We start from the raw sequence: 18,816 nt of genomic DNA, 5'->3' as shown, positions 1-18,816 counted from the left end.
TTTTTTTTCATAAGTATAAATGTGGAAACTATTTTTAAACTCTAGAAAACAAATTTAGATGGTAGGAGGACAAAATTTTTTATGTAATTTTTTTTAGATCACCCTAATATATATATATATTAATATTTATACGTATATGTTAATATTCATTTATATATTCCTACAGCCGACGCCTCTGCCGCCGTATATGCCTCGTGTATAATGTTCCCCCCCCATGCCCGCCCACAAAACACGGCTATACCTCATGCATGATACGTTTTAAAAAAATTATTTTTAACTTTTTAGTTCGATGTGCTTTAATAGCGTGTTTTTTCATTTTTTTTAACTATATTTATTACTTTTGACAAAGTACCGAGACGAGTCCAGCAATATTTATACACCAAATAATAGCTTGTAAAATTGCCTAAACTCGTCTTGGAACAAAATTTCAAAACTTCAGAATTTTTATCATTTTATGATTTAGATGTATATGTATTTCAATGTCATTTAGATTTATTGATACTTTGGTTAATTGATCTAAAACTGTATTTAGTTTATTACTTATAATAATATTTTCTACTTACTAAAATTTGTTGAATTACCAGGCTGTAAAATATATTAGCTACGCATATAATTAATAGAACATATTATCGTTATCGCGCTGCCGTCTCAATGCTCATCTATAAATCTATAAATATAATGTAAGTTTTTTTTTTCTGAGTACTATTTTAAGTCAATTGAATACGGAAAAGTGTTAACTAATGATCAAGGTATTAAAACAAATATTTCTGATAAACGAAAAAAGAAAGTAAATAAATATAGTTTAAAAAAACTGAAAAACACGCTTTTAAAGCATATTGAACTAAAAAGTTAAAAATAAGCTTAATACAATAATGAACGAAAAATAATAATATTGTGAAAAATAGCATGGGAGCTTTGTGCCATTTTTTTCGTATATTGAGCGCCCGACGATTTTTTTCACAATAATACTAGTATTTTTCGTTCATTATTGTTTCAAGCTTATTTTAAAAATTATTTTGAAAGATTTAGTTCGATATGTTTTTCAGTTTTTTTTAACTATATTTATTTTATACTTTTTAGTTTTTTATGACATCGCTGTCACAGTCACGGAGTGTTTATTGTCAATTATGACTATTAATTAATATAATTTCTGTATTCAGTTAGTGTGTTTATTTATGAACTCACAACAATGTGTCTTATTACCATTAATAATAAAGGCTATATAACTGTGAATTTCGTCATAAAAAACCAATTAGTTACTTGTATTTGTAATCCCTTATATATTATACATGTATATTAACTCAAAAAAATTTGAATCTTTAAATGTTTATATCTAATAGTGAACAATAAAAATTTTTTTTATACAGAGTGATATTTTTATCATAACCCACTCAATTACTTACAGAATAAATATAATTTAAATATTTTTTTTTTAGTTATCTTTAGTTAGACATTATTCTTGAATTATTAACTATGTCCCACACAGCAATTTAATGTTAAAGTAATATTGTTATAAAATTAATTTTATAATAATAACATTAGTTTAATTTTTATAGGTTATTAATTTTGATTACAGAAATATACATTACCCTATAGCTATTTGGCCACCGAAATAATGTTGTATCAATGAACAAATAAAAATATTACATCAACATTTATTATTTAACATATAAAAAATTATATGAGTATTAAGTTATTATTATATTTCCCCCAAATTGCTGTAATATTATATGGTCATATAACATTTTTGCAATATTGTAGTATTATTATAATAGGATACCAATTTGAAAAAAAAAAATTTTTTCTATAAGCAATATAAAATTATATTTATGTATTTATATAAAATAATCATTAAACTGTATAAGTTTTAAAACAATCTCATTATAATGAGGTACAACATATTTATAAATTTAAAAACATAATAATTGGTCTTAAACGGTTAAAATGAATAATCTTAACATATTCATTAAGAAAGCAACATTAAAATAATTGATTTTAAACAATTCAAATTAAAATCTCAACACATTCATAATTAAAAAAAAAAAAATTTAAGTTGGTTTAAACTGTTAAAAATGAAACATAATTCTTTACTTTATAATGTAAATAATTCAATTATTTACACATTCATGTATGTTCTATACTTCACTAATTATAATTTGTGAAGAATGGAATATAAAACTACTTAAAAATCTTTTAGTATTATTTGGCTGATCTTTTTTCTCAATTTATTATTCGGAAACTTGCATGAGCTAACCACACACTAATTTCACAGTCAATTTCTTTTTTAGGAACCATTTCATACTTGACATTAGTCCTTATTATATCTGAAAAGTCATTGATTTATAGATAGATGTGTTAAACTTGAATAATTACAAAACAATTAAATAATAATTTATTTTCCTCTCTTTAGTTTAGTTTAACTTTAAGACTACTTTTTAGTTGCATTGCTCCTTTTATAATAGGCTTTAAAACAAAGCTTTTAATAACATGTTTATCAGTTGTATTAATACCTTTTATCAAATGATATGATAGTAAATCAGTAAATCTTTGTTTCTTTTTAAAACCATAAGTTGAAAAATAAACTAATACTGAATCATGAAACATTTTTGTCATAATACGCCTCACTGATTCTCCAAGACTTTTGGCAGTTGTGAGGAACAATAATTTTCTTATCTAGAAAAACAAAAATTTTATTTTTGTTAATATATGAAATATTTTATTAAAAAAAAAAAGAAAGCATAATAGGAATTTTGCAAAATGAAGTTGAGGCATTTTTAGATTTTTATAATAATCTCTCATTTTATAAATCAAATTAAACTAACTTTCATGAAACCATATTTGGTTTTAATGCTCAATAGAACAGCAGCACCTAGAAATCAAGATTTTGTATTTTTTTTTCATCTAAGAGTACATTGTATTAGCTTTAATTTGATTTAAAGAAGTAGGTTTATAAAAGTCTGGTTTTTTGGAACATTATCAAACACTGAAAAGATAAACATTTGTTATGGTAATTTTGTACCTTCTCAAAATTTGGTTAATAATAGAATTTTTAAAAAAAAGCTATACATTATAAGATGCTTGATGATTTATAAATTAATAAATATTTAATAAATAATAATTGACAAATAAAAGAAACCAATAAATATATAAATATCATAATTAATTTGGAATAAATCTGCTTTTTGGTTCATTAAATATCAGAATTACCCTATATTTTACAACAACTGAATATTGCTTTCGTAAATTAATGAGAATTTTATTTAACACTATTATAAATAACAGTTTGTTAATTTAAGTAAAATTATTTAGATGATCTTTTGTCGTTGTGTAATAATAATATTAACTATTATACAACAATATAAGCTGAGAAAGTATTAAAATGGAACTACCAGTTATGTTATAGAATTTTGTCATTCTAAAGGCATTATGTATCCATAATACCTTAAGCAATAAAAAGTTATTTTACTCACAAGTATGCATTTGAAGTCATTTTCATTTATCTTGAGCTTAAATTCAAATGTTTCAAGATCTTCCTGAGTATTAATTGGAAATATGTCATTGACATCAACATCATTATAATTTGAGTTGCTTGAAAGATCATTTCTACTATAATTTGTATGTGCCATAATAGCTTCAATATTAGCACTAATTATTTGTTGGGTAGAAGTCAATAAATTAACATCAAACTTAATATGTGTCAAAGCTGCAACAACATGTTTCTGAAAATTTTAAATTTTATCATTTATTAGCTAACTTTATTATATATACAGGTCATCAAAATTTAATTATTCAGCTGATTTCTCCTAAAATAATATTGATATGTAATGTTATTTTCATTACATATTATTGTAATAATTACATTATAACATATATATATATATATATACTACAGCAGTAAAACTATATAATTTGATAATATATTTATTTCCAAATTTAATTAACTAGTTTCATAATTATAGTTATTAACTATAGATTAACTTTAAGAATTAATATTTACCAGCATCAAATAATCCATTAGAACAACCACTTCTGTTAGAGCTCAGCATGAGAGAAGAATAATCTGTATTGGCCACAAAAAATGATCCTGCAATCAATTTTTCAATTTTTTAAAAAGATTCAACACAAAACCTTATTTTATAGTAGCAAGACAAGATTTATCAAAATAATTTTTACCTTCATTATCAGATGGTACTTTTACTTTCTTCTGTGTAGATGGTTGGAAATTTTTCTCTGATGATGTATATTTATTAGGAGCTATTGAATTATAATTCAACTTGTCTGTAACGAGCTCTGTTTCTGTAGGAAAATTTATAGATTCCAAGGTAGAGTTAGGACTAGGGCCTAAATAAAAATAAATAAATATAATATAACAAGTAGTAATAAGAATTTATTATGTTACTTCTTAATTTAAAATCTGGGTCTTTTAAACTGTCGTCATCAGAAACATGATTATATTCTATATGATTACTATAATTTTCAGCAACAACCATGTTCTCTGTTAAAATGATAAATAAACATGTGTTCAATATTTTTGTTTTAACAATTTATAATATTTGATTGGATTTACTAAACGCTTTAAGAGGTTTAATGTGAGATTTTATTTTTAATTTATCTTGAGCCTTTTTAGGAAAAGGAGAAAATTCTTTTCTAGCTCTGTTTTTTCTCGTTTCTTTCATATTTTCAATTTCTGATAAATCTGAAGATTCTTGTGCTATTTTTTCTTTGCTTTTGGCTTGTTCATAAGTCTGTAAAAAATTATTATATTGAAAAGAGATATTACGGCAGAAAAAATTAAGTAAACTATCCTTTTAACTTAGAAATTTTGTTATACCATAAGTAGCAGAGCCAATTTGTCTAGCCTTTAAATAGTAAAAATCTGAACTATTAGGTAGTGTACGATTTTGTATTGCTTTTGTAGAATTGATTGTTTTATTAGGCCAAGCACATTCATTTGTAACTTTGTTGAGCCAAGTACTTGGAACTGCTTCGACAGTGTTATCTTGTGTGAAACGAACGATTGTACACATAATTTAGTTAACTATAATTTTTAAGATGAACTTTATAACACATGATAAATTATATACACTAACTGATTATTAATCATCATCTGATAATAAAATCCTATAATATAATGATTATTTTATGTATAAAATAATCATTATATACTTAGAAAAATATTTTTGATTGCTTTAATTTACATCATATAAATAATACACAATTATATATATTAATATAAATAAATGTGTAGTAAATAAAAAATTATTAAACCTGAAAAAACAAAATAAATATAATACATTAATTTAAATAATTTATTCACATTATATAAAAGTCCATTGTGGTGTACATTAGGGATAGCCTAAAACACATACAACATAATTACATGATTGTATGAATTACTGGAATAGCAATTGTTTTGTCAGCTACAGTAATTACCATCATTTTACATTTTATTTTATTTTCTTCAACTACAATATAATTTTCAGAAATATTATTTATTCTATAAATATCCAGTAGAGTAGACAAAAGAGGTTCAGAGTAAGCTGGACTTATATCAATAAAATATTTACCGACAATGACAGAGATTAATTTATTACTAACCTTTTGACACGCAAAATTTAAACATTTAATAATTTTTGAGCAGTTGGTTAATACATAACTATCTCTCTAGTGAATTAAGCTTAAAACTACTGCAATATATCTGATGATATTGGGGACCAATAACATCATTAATTATGGGACCTTGGCAATGTAATTTTTTTCTATAAAATTTATCACCTGAATTAGGACTACCTAAATTTTTCTTTACATTATTCCATTGCTTTTCATATCTACAGATAAATTGCTGCAATGGTTTTTCACATTTTTTGAGTACTGGTTTAAATTCTTTCATAAAATATTCGAATGGATAACAGCTGCATTCATTAAGAGGCCCAAAATTGTTATAATCATCAGTCAAATGTAAAATTCCATGAACATTATGAAACAAATTGAAGTTACCATAAATTTTATCAAATGATTTAACAAAATAGTTCAAGAGTTCTTGAGCATATTCTGTGTGGTCTTTTTTATTTGGACTTAGCAAAATTATCATGGCAACATTAAGTGACATAAAATTAAAATAGCAATCCTCTGAAATTATATTTTTTAAAACAAAAGGTCCAGCATAAATTAAAAAAAACGTAGTTCAGTAGCTTTCCACTGTAAAATACCTTGAATTTCTCGAGGCTTTCTAGGAAACTCTACAGGTACATATTTTTTTAAAAGCAACAATCGTGAAGTAATTACATTAATATTTCTTGCTGGTAATCGTACAGTTGATGGGCCATTCAAAACCCAAAATAAAATTAATTTACGCATTACTCCTAAATTAGTAAGATGCATATAAAGGACCGAGTTATATCAATATTGGAGATTTCAGTTAAAATGGATGGAGAAGATGTATGAAATTCTTTGTGTACAAATTTCGACATTTATAATCATTTCTTAGTGTTGATTTGGTGGTACTATATGGAAAACACACACGATTTTTTAAATAATCACCTTCAATTAAACAACGAGTACACAAATTGAAATCACTATGGCTTTTAATATTTAAAATAAAACTTTTAGCAGGTGCATCAAAGCAAAAGAGATCAAATTTAATAATAAAATGTTTATTATTGATGTTTAATCCATTATTGGTTAAATGCACAGCTTCATTGACAAAATCTAACAAAAAATCATCACTTTCTTTCTTTCTGAGTTAAATCAGGATAATTAGTGGAATTTTAACTCGATTCGTCTTGGCATAAATTATTATTATCAAGACTATTTTTTATTTTTCTTCTTTTAGAACGACTACTCTTTACTAAGATGGACATAATATAAATTATATTATATTATATTTATACAGATTTGGATAACTACTAGTAATCTAATTTAATTTATCATAAATAATAATTATACAATCAATTTAATAATTATAAATATACTATATACAATAAAACTCACTAATAATACAAAAAATATAAGTTTTCCGTTTCTAAGACAATAACCAAAACCACGTACAATTGTACAAAACAGTTCACCATGCGTTTGACAAAAAATATAAACAAAACGTTCCACTAGCAGATTCGAAATTGGACAATAGAAAGAAATAGACGATCAACTATAAATAAACAATGGCAACGCTTGATAACCGACATACGCTCACGTGCTTTATTTTGTTTTCATCACGGTTAAATAGACCTCTGTTTAAAAAGCCAGACAGTAAATATATAACCGTGGTCGTCTTCTTTTACAACAAGATAATTTCGAGTAGCTGCAGCTACCTGAAATTATATATTTGATAACATGTTATCAAATATATATTTCTAAACAAGTCGAAACACGATCGTAGAACAACAAATATATTTTTTTATTCTACAATTTATGAAGGCTAGGTATATCTAATATAATTACATGAATGAAATTTACACTCGTTTATTAATATCAAGCGTTAATTATATAATTATTTAACTGTAGATTTATCAACACAATGTGGAAAACCTGGTAGCTTTATTGCCCGAATTTCTTGGGAAACATCTTGTCATGACAAAAAATTACATCATTATGATGTATTGAATTGTATTAATTAATTTTCCAGAACCACAACTTAAGTTGTGTCCCTGGAAAATTATCAAAATTGCACTTCTTCAAAACTTAAATACAATTAATTGAATTGTGCTCTTGCTATAACCTTTGAGAGGTATAGTGCTTGTTAATCAACAAGCATTCAAATATTTCAAAACAATGTTTTTATTTTAAATATTTTTTCGGCAATATAAATTTATATTGTCAATATTGGCAAATATTTGTATTTATAGTAGATAATACCAACTTATTTTGGTATTATCATAAAATCAGATGTTAACAGGTGAAAATGTTTATTTAAAATGCTGAGATATTAAATAATTATAACTAAAATTTAAAAAATTTTAATTATAAATTTACGCTAATATTTTAAAATCAAATTGAATTAATAATAACAAAATAGTATTACATAAATGTTGACAAGACATTAAAAAATATATATTAAAAGTAAAATTAACATATAATTTTATCGAAATATTTTAAAATCAAATTGAGTGAATTTTAATAAAATAGTATTACATAAATATTGACGCGGTTTTCAAAAATAAATATTTTAAGTAGAATCAACGTATAATATTAAAGAACTAAGATAGAAAAGTAACATTACAGGAATTTTGTTATAAAATTTATTTTCTAATATTTTCCAAGTAATCAATGCATAATATTTCTATCATATTAAAATTTTTTTTTGCTGTGTGGGGTAATACTTTTTAAGTTCATCACTTATGTCTTGTAAGGGTGTCAACTTTGTTTTTTTAAATGGGAACACATATTTTGAATTTAATAAAATGTTCGAGTTTTTAATTTAATATTAAATGACATTTGAATTTTTAATATAACTTTATTTGTTCATTAGATATAAACGTTTAAAGTTTCAAATTTTTGAAACGATATGAAAGTATTATCTCAACAAAGTGAATTCAAGAAAGATATAAGTAAAGTTTATGACCGAATTCTTACTGAACTAAAAAACTGATTTGAAAAATGTCTGAAATTGCTGAAGATTTTCAATTTTTGTATGGTAGTAGCATGATGGATAACTTATTGGACTATGTACAAAAATGTGCAATTGATCTATCCCTCAAGTATGAAGTTTATCTAAATACTTTCGATTTTATTTTTGAAATAAAAGATTTTAAGTTTCAAACATTATCTCTTTTATCTGATTTAAGGGTTGTAGAACCTTTAGACCTACTTCAATTAATTACAAAATATTTTTTATGTGCTGAGTATCCAAACGTAGAAATAGCCTTACGCATATTTTTGACTTTGCCAATAACTGTGGCGACGTGTCAAAGATCATTCAGTAAGTTAAAACTTATTAAAAACTCTTTAAGATCGACAATTGGACAAGATCGAATATATGATTTGGCTATTTTATCAATCGAACATATATTGGTAAATACTTTGAATACAGACAAACTTATTGAAGATTTTTCCGGGAAAAATATTAATTTGATAATATTTAAAATTAATATTAAATAATGTTATGTTTCTTTACACATTACATGTTAAATATTAATATGTTACTTATAATTTTTCTTGTATAATTTTATTTTAAAAAGGTACAGATTTAAATAAAATTATTTGCGTTAAAAATGTAGTTAAGAGAACGCCATACAGGGAAACGAAACAACGATATAACCGAGAGAATGCGCATTTAGATGCTTTACAACCGAACTCATCAATCACCCTCTGTCTATCATTCCATATAGCATGCGCGCATCTGTACGACCGCCTAATATTATTTTGGAGCACACATTATTCTACTATAGACTGTTAAGCTGTGCGTTACATATTATTTTCATTGATAAAGGCGATAAAGCTCTCATAATATAAAACAAAATGAATAATATATAATATATGAATAAAATATCATAAGATTATAATATGATATTATTTTAAATGCTACCGCTTATTAAACGTTAAAGTGTTGCGAGTATCACATTTGTAGTTAATAATTTATTCACAACTATGAAAAAATTGATTTTAAAGATAATTCTATATAATTTATTGTGTTATGTGAAATATACAATGATAATATCTAGTAATATGTATGTAGTTAGTACTTAGTTAAGTTTAAAACATTGGATATTACTGAAATTGTTGGGTAACTAATTATTTAAATTTTTACTGATTGTAAATCGATTCTTTTCGACCGAGAATAGAGATTAAAGTTTTTTTATCTTTTAATGCAGTGTCACTATCCATGACACAATCACCTTTAATTTACAGTCATCTGTTAGATTTTAGTGCAGTGTGGTTTTACCATGAAAATAGTTAGTATAGAGTCGAAGGAAGAAGAAGAAAAAAAATTAATCAAACAAATTTTTAATTATTTTATATATATTAATTTTTTCTTGTGTTTTTTGATATTTTTTTTGGTTCTTTTATATCCGATTTGAGCAAAATCTTTGGGAACGAGGATCTACAATCTTTGGGAGTAAATACTCCATGTAAAACCTATGAAAGTAAAATATTAGTGACTTTTTACTTATATTTTTAACAATATATATTATTAATTGATTGGTTTACATTCTAATTTGGTTTGACATTTTTTCGTCCCAAAATGTTTGATTGTAGTATATCTCCTCTATATTTATCCATTTGTTAGTATAAATTACATAAAAACATTTCTCTCAACTTGTAGAGTGTAATTGTCCCATTACTTGATAAAAGTACACATGGTCTTCTTTTAACTTTAATTTAGCACTTTCAAACTTGCAATATTGTAACTAAAAATTAAATTAACAAGAATGTTTTCTAATGTTACAAAATAAAACTCCACGTAAATTTCTGACAGATTACCGATCAATTGATATTTTCATTATATTTGCATTATTATTTACATGTAAAAATGAACACAGTAAAGTTAAAATTTAAGTCTCATCACCCGTCAATAATAATAATTATTTTACAAATTTAGATAAGCGACTGCTAAATGGTATCCCGGTGCGTCGATAACAAAGTATAAAAAACTGGTTTTTATCACTGGCAAGGTAGTAGTTGATGGGTGAGGGTAATCGGTTACCGTCATTCAACAAAAAATTCGTCACGTTATAAATGCCACTAGGGACCGACACATGTCGATAGACAAAAAATTCATTATTTTGCATAAAAACTGTTTTGCGCGGGACTACTTTATTTGATCTATATCGATACTAGTCCTAAATTTTTTATCAAATTATAAAGGAGAAAATTATCTGTGATCTAGCGTTTTTATAATTTTGATAGCGCAACTCTGAAGCTATTTATTAAACATTTAAAAAACCAAAAAAATAGGAATGTTTAATAGTAAATATAAAGTACTAGAAATTATGTTAACAAAAAAATGAAAACGATAGATCACAGATAATTTTGTCCTCTATAATTTGATAAAAAATTTGGGATTCTAGCATCAATACGAATCAAATAAAGTAATCCCGCGCAAAACATGTTTAAAACCGTTTTTCATTCTCTGTATGGCGTCCTCTTAAATATTAGGTAGATGATAATTGTTTGATTATTTCATATTTATATTTTACAAAAAAATTAATTTTAAAATAATAAATAACTTAATTATTGGTTTACATTTGATTTATAAGAGTATTAAAGGGACAAAAATTATGTTATAATATTACAGCGCTAAAATTAATAAAAAGTCAAAATAAGTTAACTATAAAATATTCATTTTTAGATTGTTGGAAATAAAATTCATTATTAAAATTTATTTACTCGTATATTTTAATCCTATATATGTATAGTTTTTGTAAATAAAAAAAATTCAGTCATTTCTAAAAATATTTATATAAGCTTATTCTTCCTTTTAAATTTCTTTAAAATAAAATGCAACCATTATTAGTGAATTTTTTTTAGTTTTCATATATGTTTAATTCTAAAAAGCACTAGGAAATATTGTACTTATAATAATATTCATACATGGATTATTCAAATATTTTACTTGGAATACTTTCAATATTATTATATTTTCGGGAAAATAATTGTTCAGGAGAATCAAAGCAGTCAATAAATAAAGATGAACTCATCATTAAACTCAGTGATATATTATCGTTTACTGATTCATGGATTACATTTTATAACCTCACTGTTGCGGCTTGCAATTTAAAAGAACATAATTATACAGTAGTCAACTTATTTGAATATCTTTTTAGTATTGAAAATACGGTCAATGTTGAAAACGAAATGATGGGCAACTCTACTAAATGTAATTATTATTCAGCCATTAAAGCTAACTATAAATATATATTAGAGTTAGTTATCAATATGGTCAAATGTAAGTACATAGAAAAATTAAAAGTGATCTTAATCTTATTTCGGTTCCTATTCTCTGATTTTATTAAAATGTTTATGATGCCAAATCAAGGACCGTTGACAATTGATATAAAAAAAAAGCTCAATGTAATACATTTTATAGAAAGATCAATTAGTCATTTTAATTTCCTAATACTTACAATGAAAAATGTCCTGAAAAAACTTCACGATATGGACATAGATAATTACATCAAGTTAACATTAGTTAAACAACTTTCAAATATTCAGGATACATTTCACCCAAATTATGATAATCTGGACGAGTTCATTGAACTGTTAAAAAAATTATTTCATAATATCTGTTCAAGTGCAACAACCTTTTGTTCAATTAATAATAAATATTTACCCAATAAAACTGGTTTATATTTTGAATTTTATATGCAAGATGAAAAAAATCAAACAGATAATTCATGTCTAAGTTATTTTTATTTTATTTGTGAGAAAATTAACAATACAATAAATGAAACTATAAATATGTATACCTTTAATTTGGTTAATATTAACCAAGTTATTTAAGTATTCTAATAAAATGAAATATTTAAAGATAATATTAATTAATCCAATGGTGTATTTAGACATTTTGAAATGGGGTTAGAGGTTCAGACAACATTAAGAATTTAGAGTAGTGGGAGATTCACCCTTCCACTAACCACCGCTACTATGTTTTAATGTCCATGGATGGAAGTTGTAAGTTGAAGGAATATTTATTATGATTAAATATTTCATAAATAAAATATTTAAATGTCATTTAACTTAAAAAATATTAAAAATGTTAAACAAAATTACACTTAATTTCTATTACACAAATATATAATAAAATGAATATTATCAAAATTCTTTCGATTGATTTTTATTTTATACTTATATCTGATTTTTGATGGTCATAAGAAAAATATATTTATATAATAAGTATTATGTCAAAAATTATTATTTTTTATTACATGATAATAATACTGTTATCGTGCATTTTAGAGCATTTGAAATAATATCATATTATAATCTTATGATAATTTATTATAATTACATATTCATTTTGTTTTATATCATAAGAGCTTTATCGCTTTTATCAATAAAAATAATATGTAACGCACAGCATAACAATCAATAGTAAAATGATGTGCTGCTCCAAAATAATATTAGGCGGTCGTACAGATGCGCGCATGCTATATGGAATTTTTATATTTTTCATTTGAATCACTCTGTATACACAATTTTTTAAAAATGCTCTGATTTCAATTATTTCTGCATTAGTAGCATGCTCTAACGATGTAGATTATAGCAACTCAAAAATAAAAGAAATATAATAAAATTATTTCTTTGGTATATACTAGTGGAAAAAGGAGTTACTATTTATTTTAATAATAAAAGTTTCTCGGGTTGGGTTGGGTTCGAGGGTTTATAAGAATAGTGAAAAGGTAATACAGTAGAATCTCGGTAATCCGACACATATCAGACCACGCTACTGCCGGATTAACGAAAACGCCGGATTAATGGGGAGTTCACAAAAAACGCATTTTTACTAATTGAATTTTACATTTTTACTCATATTAAAAAATTAATAGTCTTATTGTATTTTATTATACAATATTTACAATACAAATATAAATACATACATAATACATACATACAATATGTTGTGTCAGTTAATATTTTGACTGGACCGGTTTTAAAAAGTCATCAATTTTTTTTTGTTTTTTTGTTTGAAATGATGCCTTTAATACTTCTTCTTGAAGTCGCTTAAGCACCAGAATATCACGTGCATCTACTCCGTTCTCTTCTGCCCATGTAATAGACGTAGTAAAGGAATCTATTGCAGTGGAGTGAGTTATGGTTTGAACAGCTAATTCTCCTTCTTTGTCGTCATAATTCCCATCATTATCCTTTTCTTCGGCCATCACTTCCTCGACTATATCATCATCTGTCAAGAACTGGTTATTTTCTTCTTCTTCGCCGTCGATCCATCGCCTTATATCGTCTGTTTTTAGTTGGTTTTGTTCCTCATTGTCCATGAGTTTTTCTGCAATCGAAACTTGTAATTCATTTAACTCAGTACTAAAATTTTCTTCATCATCTTTTAGGTTGAGAGCAGTTTTCTTTTTGTATTGTTCAAATAAACACATGTTTGGCCATAAATTTTTCCATGAACAAACAATCACCTTTTTACTTACATTTGACCAAGCATTCGCAAGAGAAAATACTACATCCTTTAAATTAATTTCTTTTAAAGATTTCATCACACAGTCATCTGTAGACAAAACTTTGTACAACAGACTCTTCTTATAGTGCATTTTAACTGTCTGAATGACATTCTGATCCATTGGTTGCAGAATTGGTGTAACATTAGGTGGAAGAAACATTACACGGATAAATCTGTGATTTAAATCGTCAATAGGATGGCCAGGGCAGTTGTCTACGATAAGCAAGGCATTTTTAGATAAGTTTTGTTTTTTATTAAATTTTTCCACTGCAGGTACAAATGTTTCATGAAACCATTCGGCGAAAACAGACTTGGTCATCCATGCTTTGCTTTGATTTTTGTAATCAACAGGAATTTTTACATTTTTAAAAGCTCTAGGATTTTTTGCCTTACCAATAACTAATAAGTTTAATTTATGAGTGCCACTTGCATTTGAACAAGGCATAAAAGTTATCCTGTCTTTGGCTATTTTTCGTCCTGGAGCATTCGATTCTTCACGGTGAACAAATGTTTTTTTCGGTAAAAGACGCCAAAACAAACCACTTTCATCTGCGTTGTAAACTTGATCGGGCGTTAATGATAATTCTTGAATAACTTTTTGAAATTTTTCTTTGTACGGTTCAACACTGTTAACATCACACGACAGTTTTTCTCCCGCCATACACAATAATCTCAGACCAAAACGATTTTTAAATTTATCTAGCCAACCGTCACTAGCTTGAAAATCATCTTTTTGATCTTTGTGTGCGATTCTTTTGTAAAAATACTTGGCTTTCTCTTTCAAAATTTCGCCGGAAATAGGTGTGTGTCGATTACGTTCTTGCAAAAACCATAAATACAAGGCATCTTCAACTTCAGGAAACTCGCCAGTTTTTAATGTTTTGCGCTTTATTTTCAAACTTTCGTTATTTTTGAAAAAAGATTTTATTTTTTCGCTATTTTTTCTTATATCGTGTATTGTAGCACGGCCTACTCCAAATTCGTTCGCAAGGTTTACTAATTTGTCACCATTTTCTAATTTATTTAAAATTTCTAGTTTCTCGACCAAGGTTAAAGTAGTATGTTTTCGTTTTTGTTGTTGCGACATGTTAATACGTAAGTGATACAACACAATATCAAACCGATACACAATGAACACGCACAACACTTCAACGTTAACTGAATAAAAATAAAATATCGAATAGGTTTATCAGGATTTAATCTGTTATTACTTAGTTTTATCTAAGAGTTTATGGCTTACGATAGTAAATTTATAAATAAATACATACAGGTTTAAAGAGCCGGATTACTGGACGTACCGGATTATCGAACGGCCGGATTACCGAGATTCTACTGTATAAAGACAGAGTGATTTTTTTAATGATTACTCAATCTTTCTTTGTTCCTATGTTAACCATATACTTAAAAAAAATGTAAAATTTTTAAACCTTATTAATTTAATTAATTAGTATCTACTTTGATGTTTCCGGAGGATGTCTAGAGAATGAATTAAGTCGTTTTGTTTACTTTAAATAAATCTGAACGTGTCTGTTCACTTCTTACACATGAATTAAACAATCGAGATTAATGAGTTGCGTCAATACTGGGAGCACGCCTGGATCAATGAAGAATGAGCCCTGGGAGTATACTGACGAGACACTGAAAGCATGCCGAGAGTATACTGCCCATTTTTACGTGCGTGAAGTGAGCAATTTCTAGCCAGCAATTTCTTATCAAATTAAAAAAGCAGTAACAACTAGGTAACCAAATATTTGTTACTACATTACACTACTAGGAGCGCTGAATATAAAAGTGAAATTATTAAATCAAAATTCTTATAACTATACAGAGTGGCCCACCACTCACTGACAACTTAAATAACTTTTGATCCAGTTAATATTTTTAGTTGATTTTTTTTTAGCTTCGATGCGAAGCTGAGAAGGTATTAATTTTACTATGATGTGTTTTTTTATTTTTTTTTTTGTGTCTGTGAATGCTCAATCTCAGCTCTCGCTGGACCGATTTTGATGAGCAATATGTCAAAAGATCACAAATCGTATCTAGTCGAAGACATTACCCTCAAAAATTGAAAAAAATTCCCTCGTTCCCCGTAAACGGGGGAAATCCCCCAAAAAATTACAAATTTAAAAATCGCTAATTTTCGATATTTTTTCAATTTTTTTTACTTAAAATTGCCATAACTTTTTTAAAAATTATCGAATCAATATAATTTTTTTTTTTATAGATACTTTAGATATTTACCTATCATTTTATATATTTTTGTGAACATTTGACCCTTTAACAACCCACAGGAAGGGTTTCAAAATGGTAGCTTTTTTACAAAAAATTAACTTTTTCAACTTAACTTTTGAAAATGTTCCGGAAAGACTGACACTTTTATATATACCTTAAATTAAAGCTAATGTAATATACTTTAATTTGAAAAAAAAAAATTTGACTTCTGGACTTGTCTTCATAGTGAAAATGACTACCGTATGCAAAAATATGCTATTTTTGTGAAAAAATTCTTGATATTATATTTTACATTTTTTAACATTATGTTGCTATAACTTTTTAAAAAATGCATGAATCAACTTTATTCTTTAATGANACTTTATAAAAAATGCATGAATCAACTTTATTCTTTAATGATAAATACTTTATATATTAAATTAAAGCTTATGTAATATGATTTATTTTGAAAAAAAAAAATTTGACCTCTGGACTTGTCTTCGTGCTGAAAACGGACATCAAAGTTAAAGAAGAACGTACGATTTCCGTGAAAAAATTCTAGATTTTATATGTTATATTATTAAATTTATATTGCTATAACTTTTGGAGAAATATATAGATCAACATTATTATTTTTTATTAACCTGCTCATTGGGGGGGATTTAAAATAGCACCTTTTTTACAAAAATTAACTTTTTCAACTTAATTTTTGAAAATGTTTCGGAAATACTGCGTCCTTTAAACATATATCAAATTAAAGCTTATTTAATGTACTATAAAATGAAAAAATAAAATTAGTCCCGACGACCTATCTTCTATGCGCAAATGGCTACCATATTCAAAAATATGCTATTTTAACAAATTTTTTTTTTAATTAAACACTATCTACAGATTTACATCGAAGCGTTTTTTATGATAGTGATTTTAATCACTGTCAGATATCATCTATACTGGACCCAACTATGCCACGACCCCACTGTGCCGCCACCCCACTGTGCTGGGTTTTTTATAATCCACTTTCATCTGACACACTTTTTTTGTAAATCAGATCATACCCCTTTATACAATGGAGGGTCAAAACTTTAAACATGCTTATTGAAACTAAGACATTTTCAATTTAATTTTTGAAAGTATTCCGGAAATACTGACACTTTTATATATATCTTAAATTAAAGCTTATATAATATACTTTAATTTAAAAAAAAAAATGTGACCTCTGGATTTGTCTTCATGGTAAAAATGACTACCGTATTCAAAAATTTGCTATTTTTGTGCTAAAATTCTGGGTTTTGTATTTTATTTTATTTTAAAATACCTGACAAGGGGAGTACAGATTTTCATAAATATTATATAAATAAAAAATTAATATAGCATAGAAAGTTAAACTTATTTAAATTTGTTTGCTTCTTTTAAGTCGAGAAAAATAACTTTGAAATTTGAACTAGCTTAAATAGCTAATTTTTGAACCGACAGAAGCAACGTACGGTTGCCGAGTTGGTAAAACTTATGTTTTACACGCTTGGGGTGCGAGGTTCCAACCCGCGTATGGCAATGAATTTTTTGCATTTTTTCTTAATTCTTTTTAAGTTAGTTTAAATTTTTAACTCGTTTGATTTTTATCTCATTTAGATTCAATAACTTCAATAAAGATCAAGGATCCCATCACTTTAGTCACCCCTTGCAAGAAGAAATTTCTTATTCGTATTAAAATTATTTTACTATATTTTAAGTTTTCGCTTCGATGCAAAGCTGAGAAGATATTTTTTTGTGACTATCATTTATTTTCTCTGCTCTAACTTGACCTACTTTTTTCAACAATACGTCAAATTACTACAATTCGTATCTATTTATTGGTTATTCTAGTTAAAGTAAAACATTAAAATTAATTCAGTTCATATTTCAATTGTAGTATCTTCTTAAACACCAAAAGATACTATGAAATGATTACTATTATTTCTATTTAAGTTATCTATTACGATAAAAATGCAAAAAAATATTGAGTTACTCTGATAAATTTACTATAAATAGTAATTATAAAATTTCCTGACTGCATATTAATCTTAAAAATACAATTTTTTAAATTTTCATAAAATTTTCTACTTAATGATGTCAATTTCAAACTTGCAATTGAACTAAAAGTTATGGCAACATATTTCATTTTTTTTTACAATAAAGTTTCACAAAAACTTTTCATCAACTTTAAAGAACCAAAAAAATAGATTAAAAATGAAAATTTGGACTGATTATTTTTAACATATTAAAAATCAAATCATTTTCTCTTTTAATTATTATTTTATCTGTAATTAGTATAATATAAAAATGTATAACTGATAGAAAAAGTCTAATTGCAGATTTGAAAACAACGCTAGAAGTTGATTTAGAAAAGTAAATTTTTGCTTCTGATTAAAGTTTCTTGTAGTCCAGTGTATTTATTCATAAGTAACAAATTTTTTATTTATTTTTTTCAACGATACGTCAAATGACTA

General features: G+C 25.7%; 3 protein-coding genes and 1 long non-coding RNA gene across 6 annotated transcripts; 1 reads left to right on the top strand and 3 right to left on the bottom strand.

Annotated features, from left to right (window-relative positions):
* Window positions 1-613: 613 nt before the first annotated feature.
* LOC126896526 (uncharacterized) lies at window positions 614-12,809 on the top strand. 2 transcript variants are annotated; one of them, XM_050669421.1, is made up of 3 exons: window positions 614-680; window positions 8,468-8,696; window positions 11,763-12,809. In XM_050669421.1, the coding sequence occupies exons 2-3, from the start codon at window positions 8,596-8,598 to the stop codon at window positions 12,436-12,438; spliced, it is 777 nt and encodes a 258-aa protein (XP_050525378.1). In that variant the 5' UTR covers window positions 614-680; window positions 8,468-8,595; the 3' UTR covers window positions 12,439-12,809. The 2 variants fall into 2 exon arrangements, 1 of the variants encoding a protein (XP_050525378.1); XR_007701862.1 differs by lacking the exons at window positions 614-680; window positions 11,763-12,809 and adding an exon at window positions 8,784-9,783 and having other exon boundaries at window positions 8,470-8,696.
* LOC126896543 (uncharacterized) lies at window positions 1,937-4,963 on the bottom strand. Of its 2 annotated transcripts, XM_050669444.1 has the most exons (6): window positions 4,832-4,963; window positions 4,568-4,745; window positions 4,400-4,495; window positions 4,174-4,341; window positions 3,998-4,084; window positions 3,590-3,719 (listed from the first exon to the last, which is right to left on the bottom strand). In XM_050669444.1, exons 1-6 carry the CDS (start codon window positions 4,832-4,834, stop codon window positions 3,688-3,690), a joined length of 564 nt encoding a protein of 187 aa, XP_050525401.1. In that variant the 5' UTR covers window positions 4,835-4,963; the 3' UTR covers window positions 3,590-3,687. The 2 variants fall into 2 exon arrangements, with proteins under 2 accessions (XP_050525402.1, XP_050525401.1); XM_050669445.1 differs by lacking the exons at window positions 4,400-4,495; window positions 4,568-4,745; window positions 4,832-4,963 and adding exons at window positions 1,937-2,324; window positions 2,511-2,673 and having other exon boundaries at window positions 3,471-3,719; window positions 4,174-4,309.
* On the bottom strand, window positions 9,952-10,770 carry LOC126896554 (uncharacterized). The gene is made up of 3 exons (XR_007701867.1): window positions 10,420-10,770; window positions 10,147-10,346; window positions 9,952-10,074 (listed from the first exon to the last, which is right to left on the bottom strand). It is a non-coding gene; the product is annotated as an uncharacterized LOC126896554 (long non-coding RNA).
* Window positions 12,810-13,565: 756 nt separating the features above from the next.
* Window positions 13,566-15,206, bottom strand: LOC126907643 (jerky protein homolog-like). Its single transcript, XM_050689116.1, has 2 exons — window positions 15,117-15,206; window positions 13,566-15,005 (listed from the first exon to the last, which is right to left on the bottom strand). The coding sequence occupies exons 1-2, from the start codon at window positions 15,204-15,206 to the stop codon at window positions 13,566-13,568; spliced, it is 1,530 nt and encodes a 509-aa protein (XP_050545073.1).
* Window positions 15,207-18,816: the final 3,610 nt, after the last annotated feature.

The sequence above is a fragment of the Daktulosphaira vitifoliae genome, unplaced genomic scaffold, assembly GCF_025091365.1.
Source record: "Daktulosphaira vitifoliae isolate Bord-2020 unplaced genomic scaffold, ASM2509136v1 Scaffold_1, whole genome shotgun sequence".
In the NCBI taxonomy this organism is placed as follows: Eukaryota; Metazoa; Arthropoda; class Insecta; order Hemiptera; family Phylloxeridae; genus Daktulosphaira; species Daktulosphaira vitifoliae.
The sequence above is the reverse complement of the archived record's forward strand: the minus strand, read 5'-3'. Positions and strand labels throughout refer to the sequence as shown.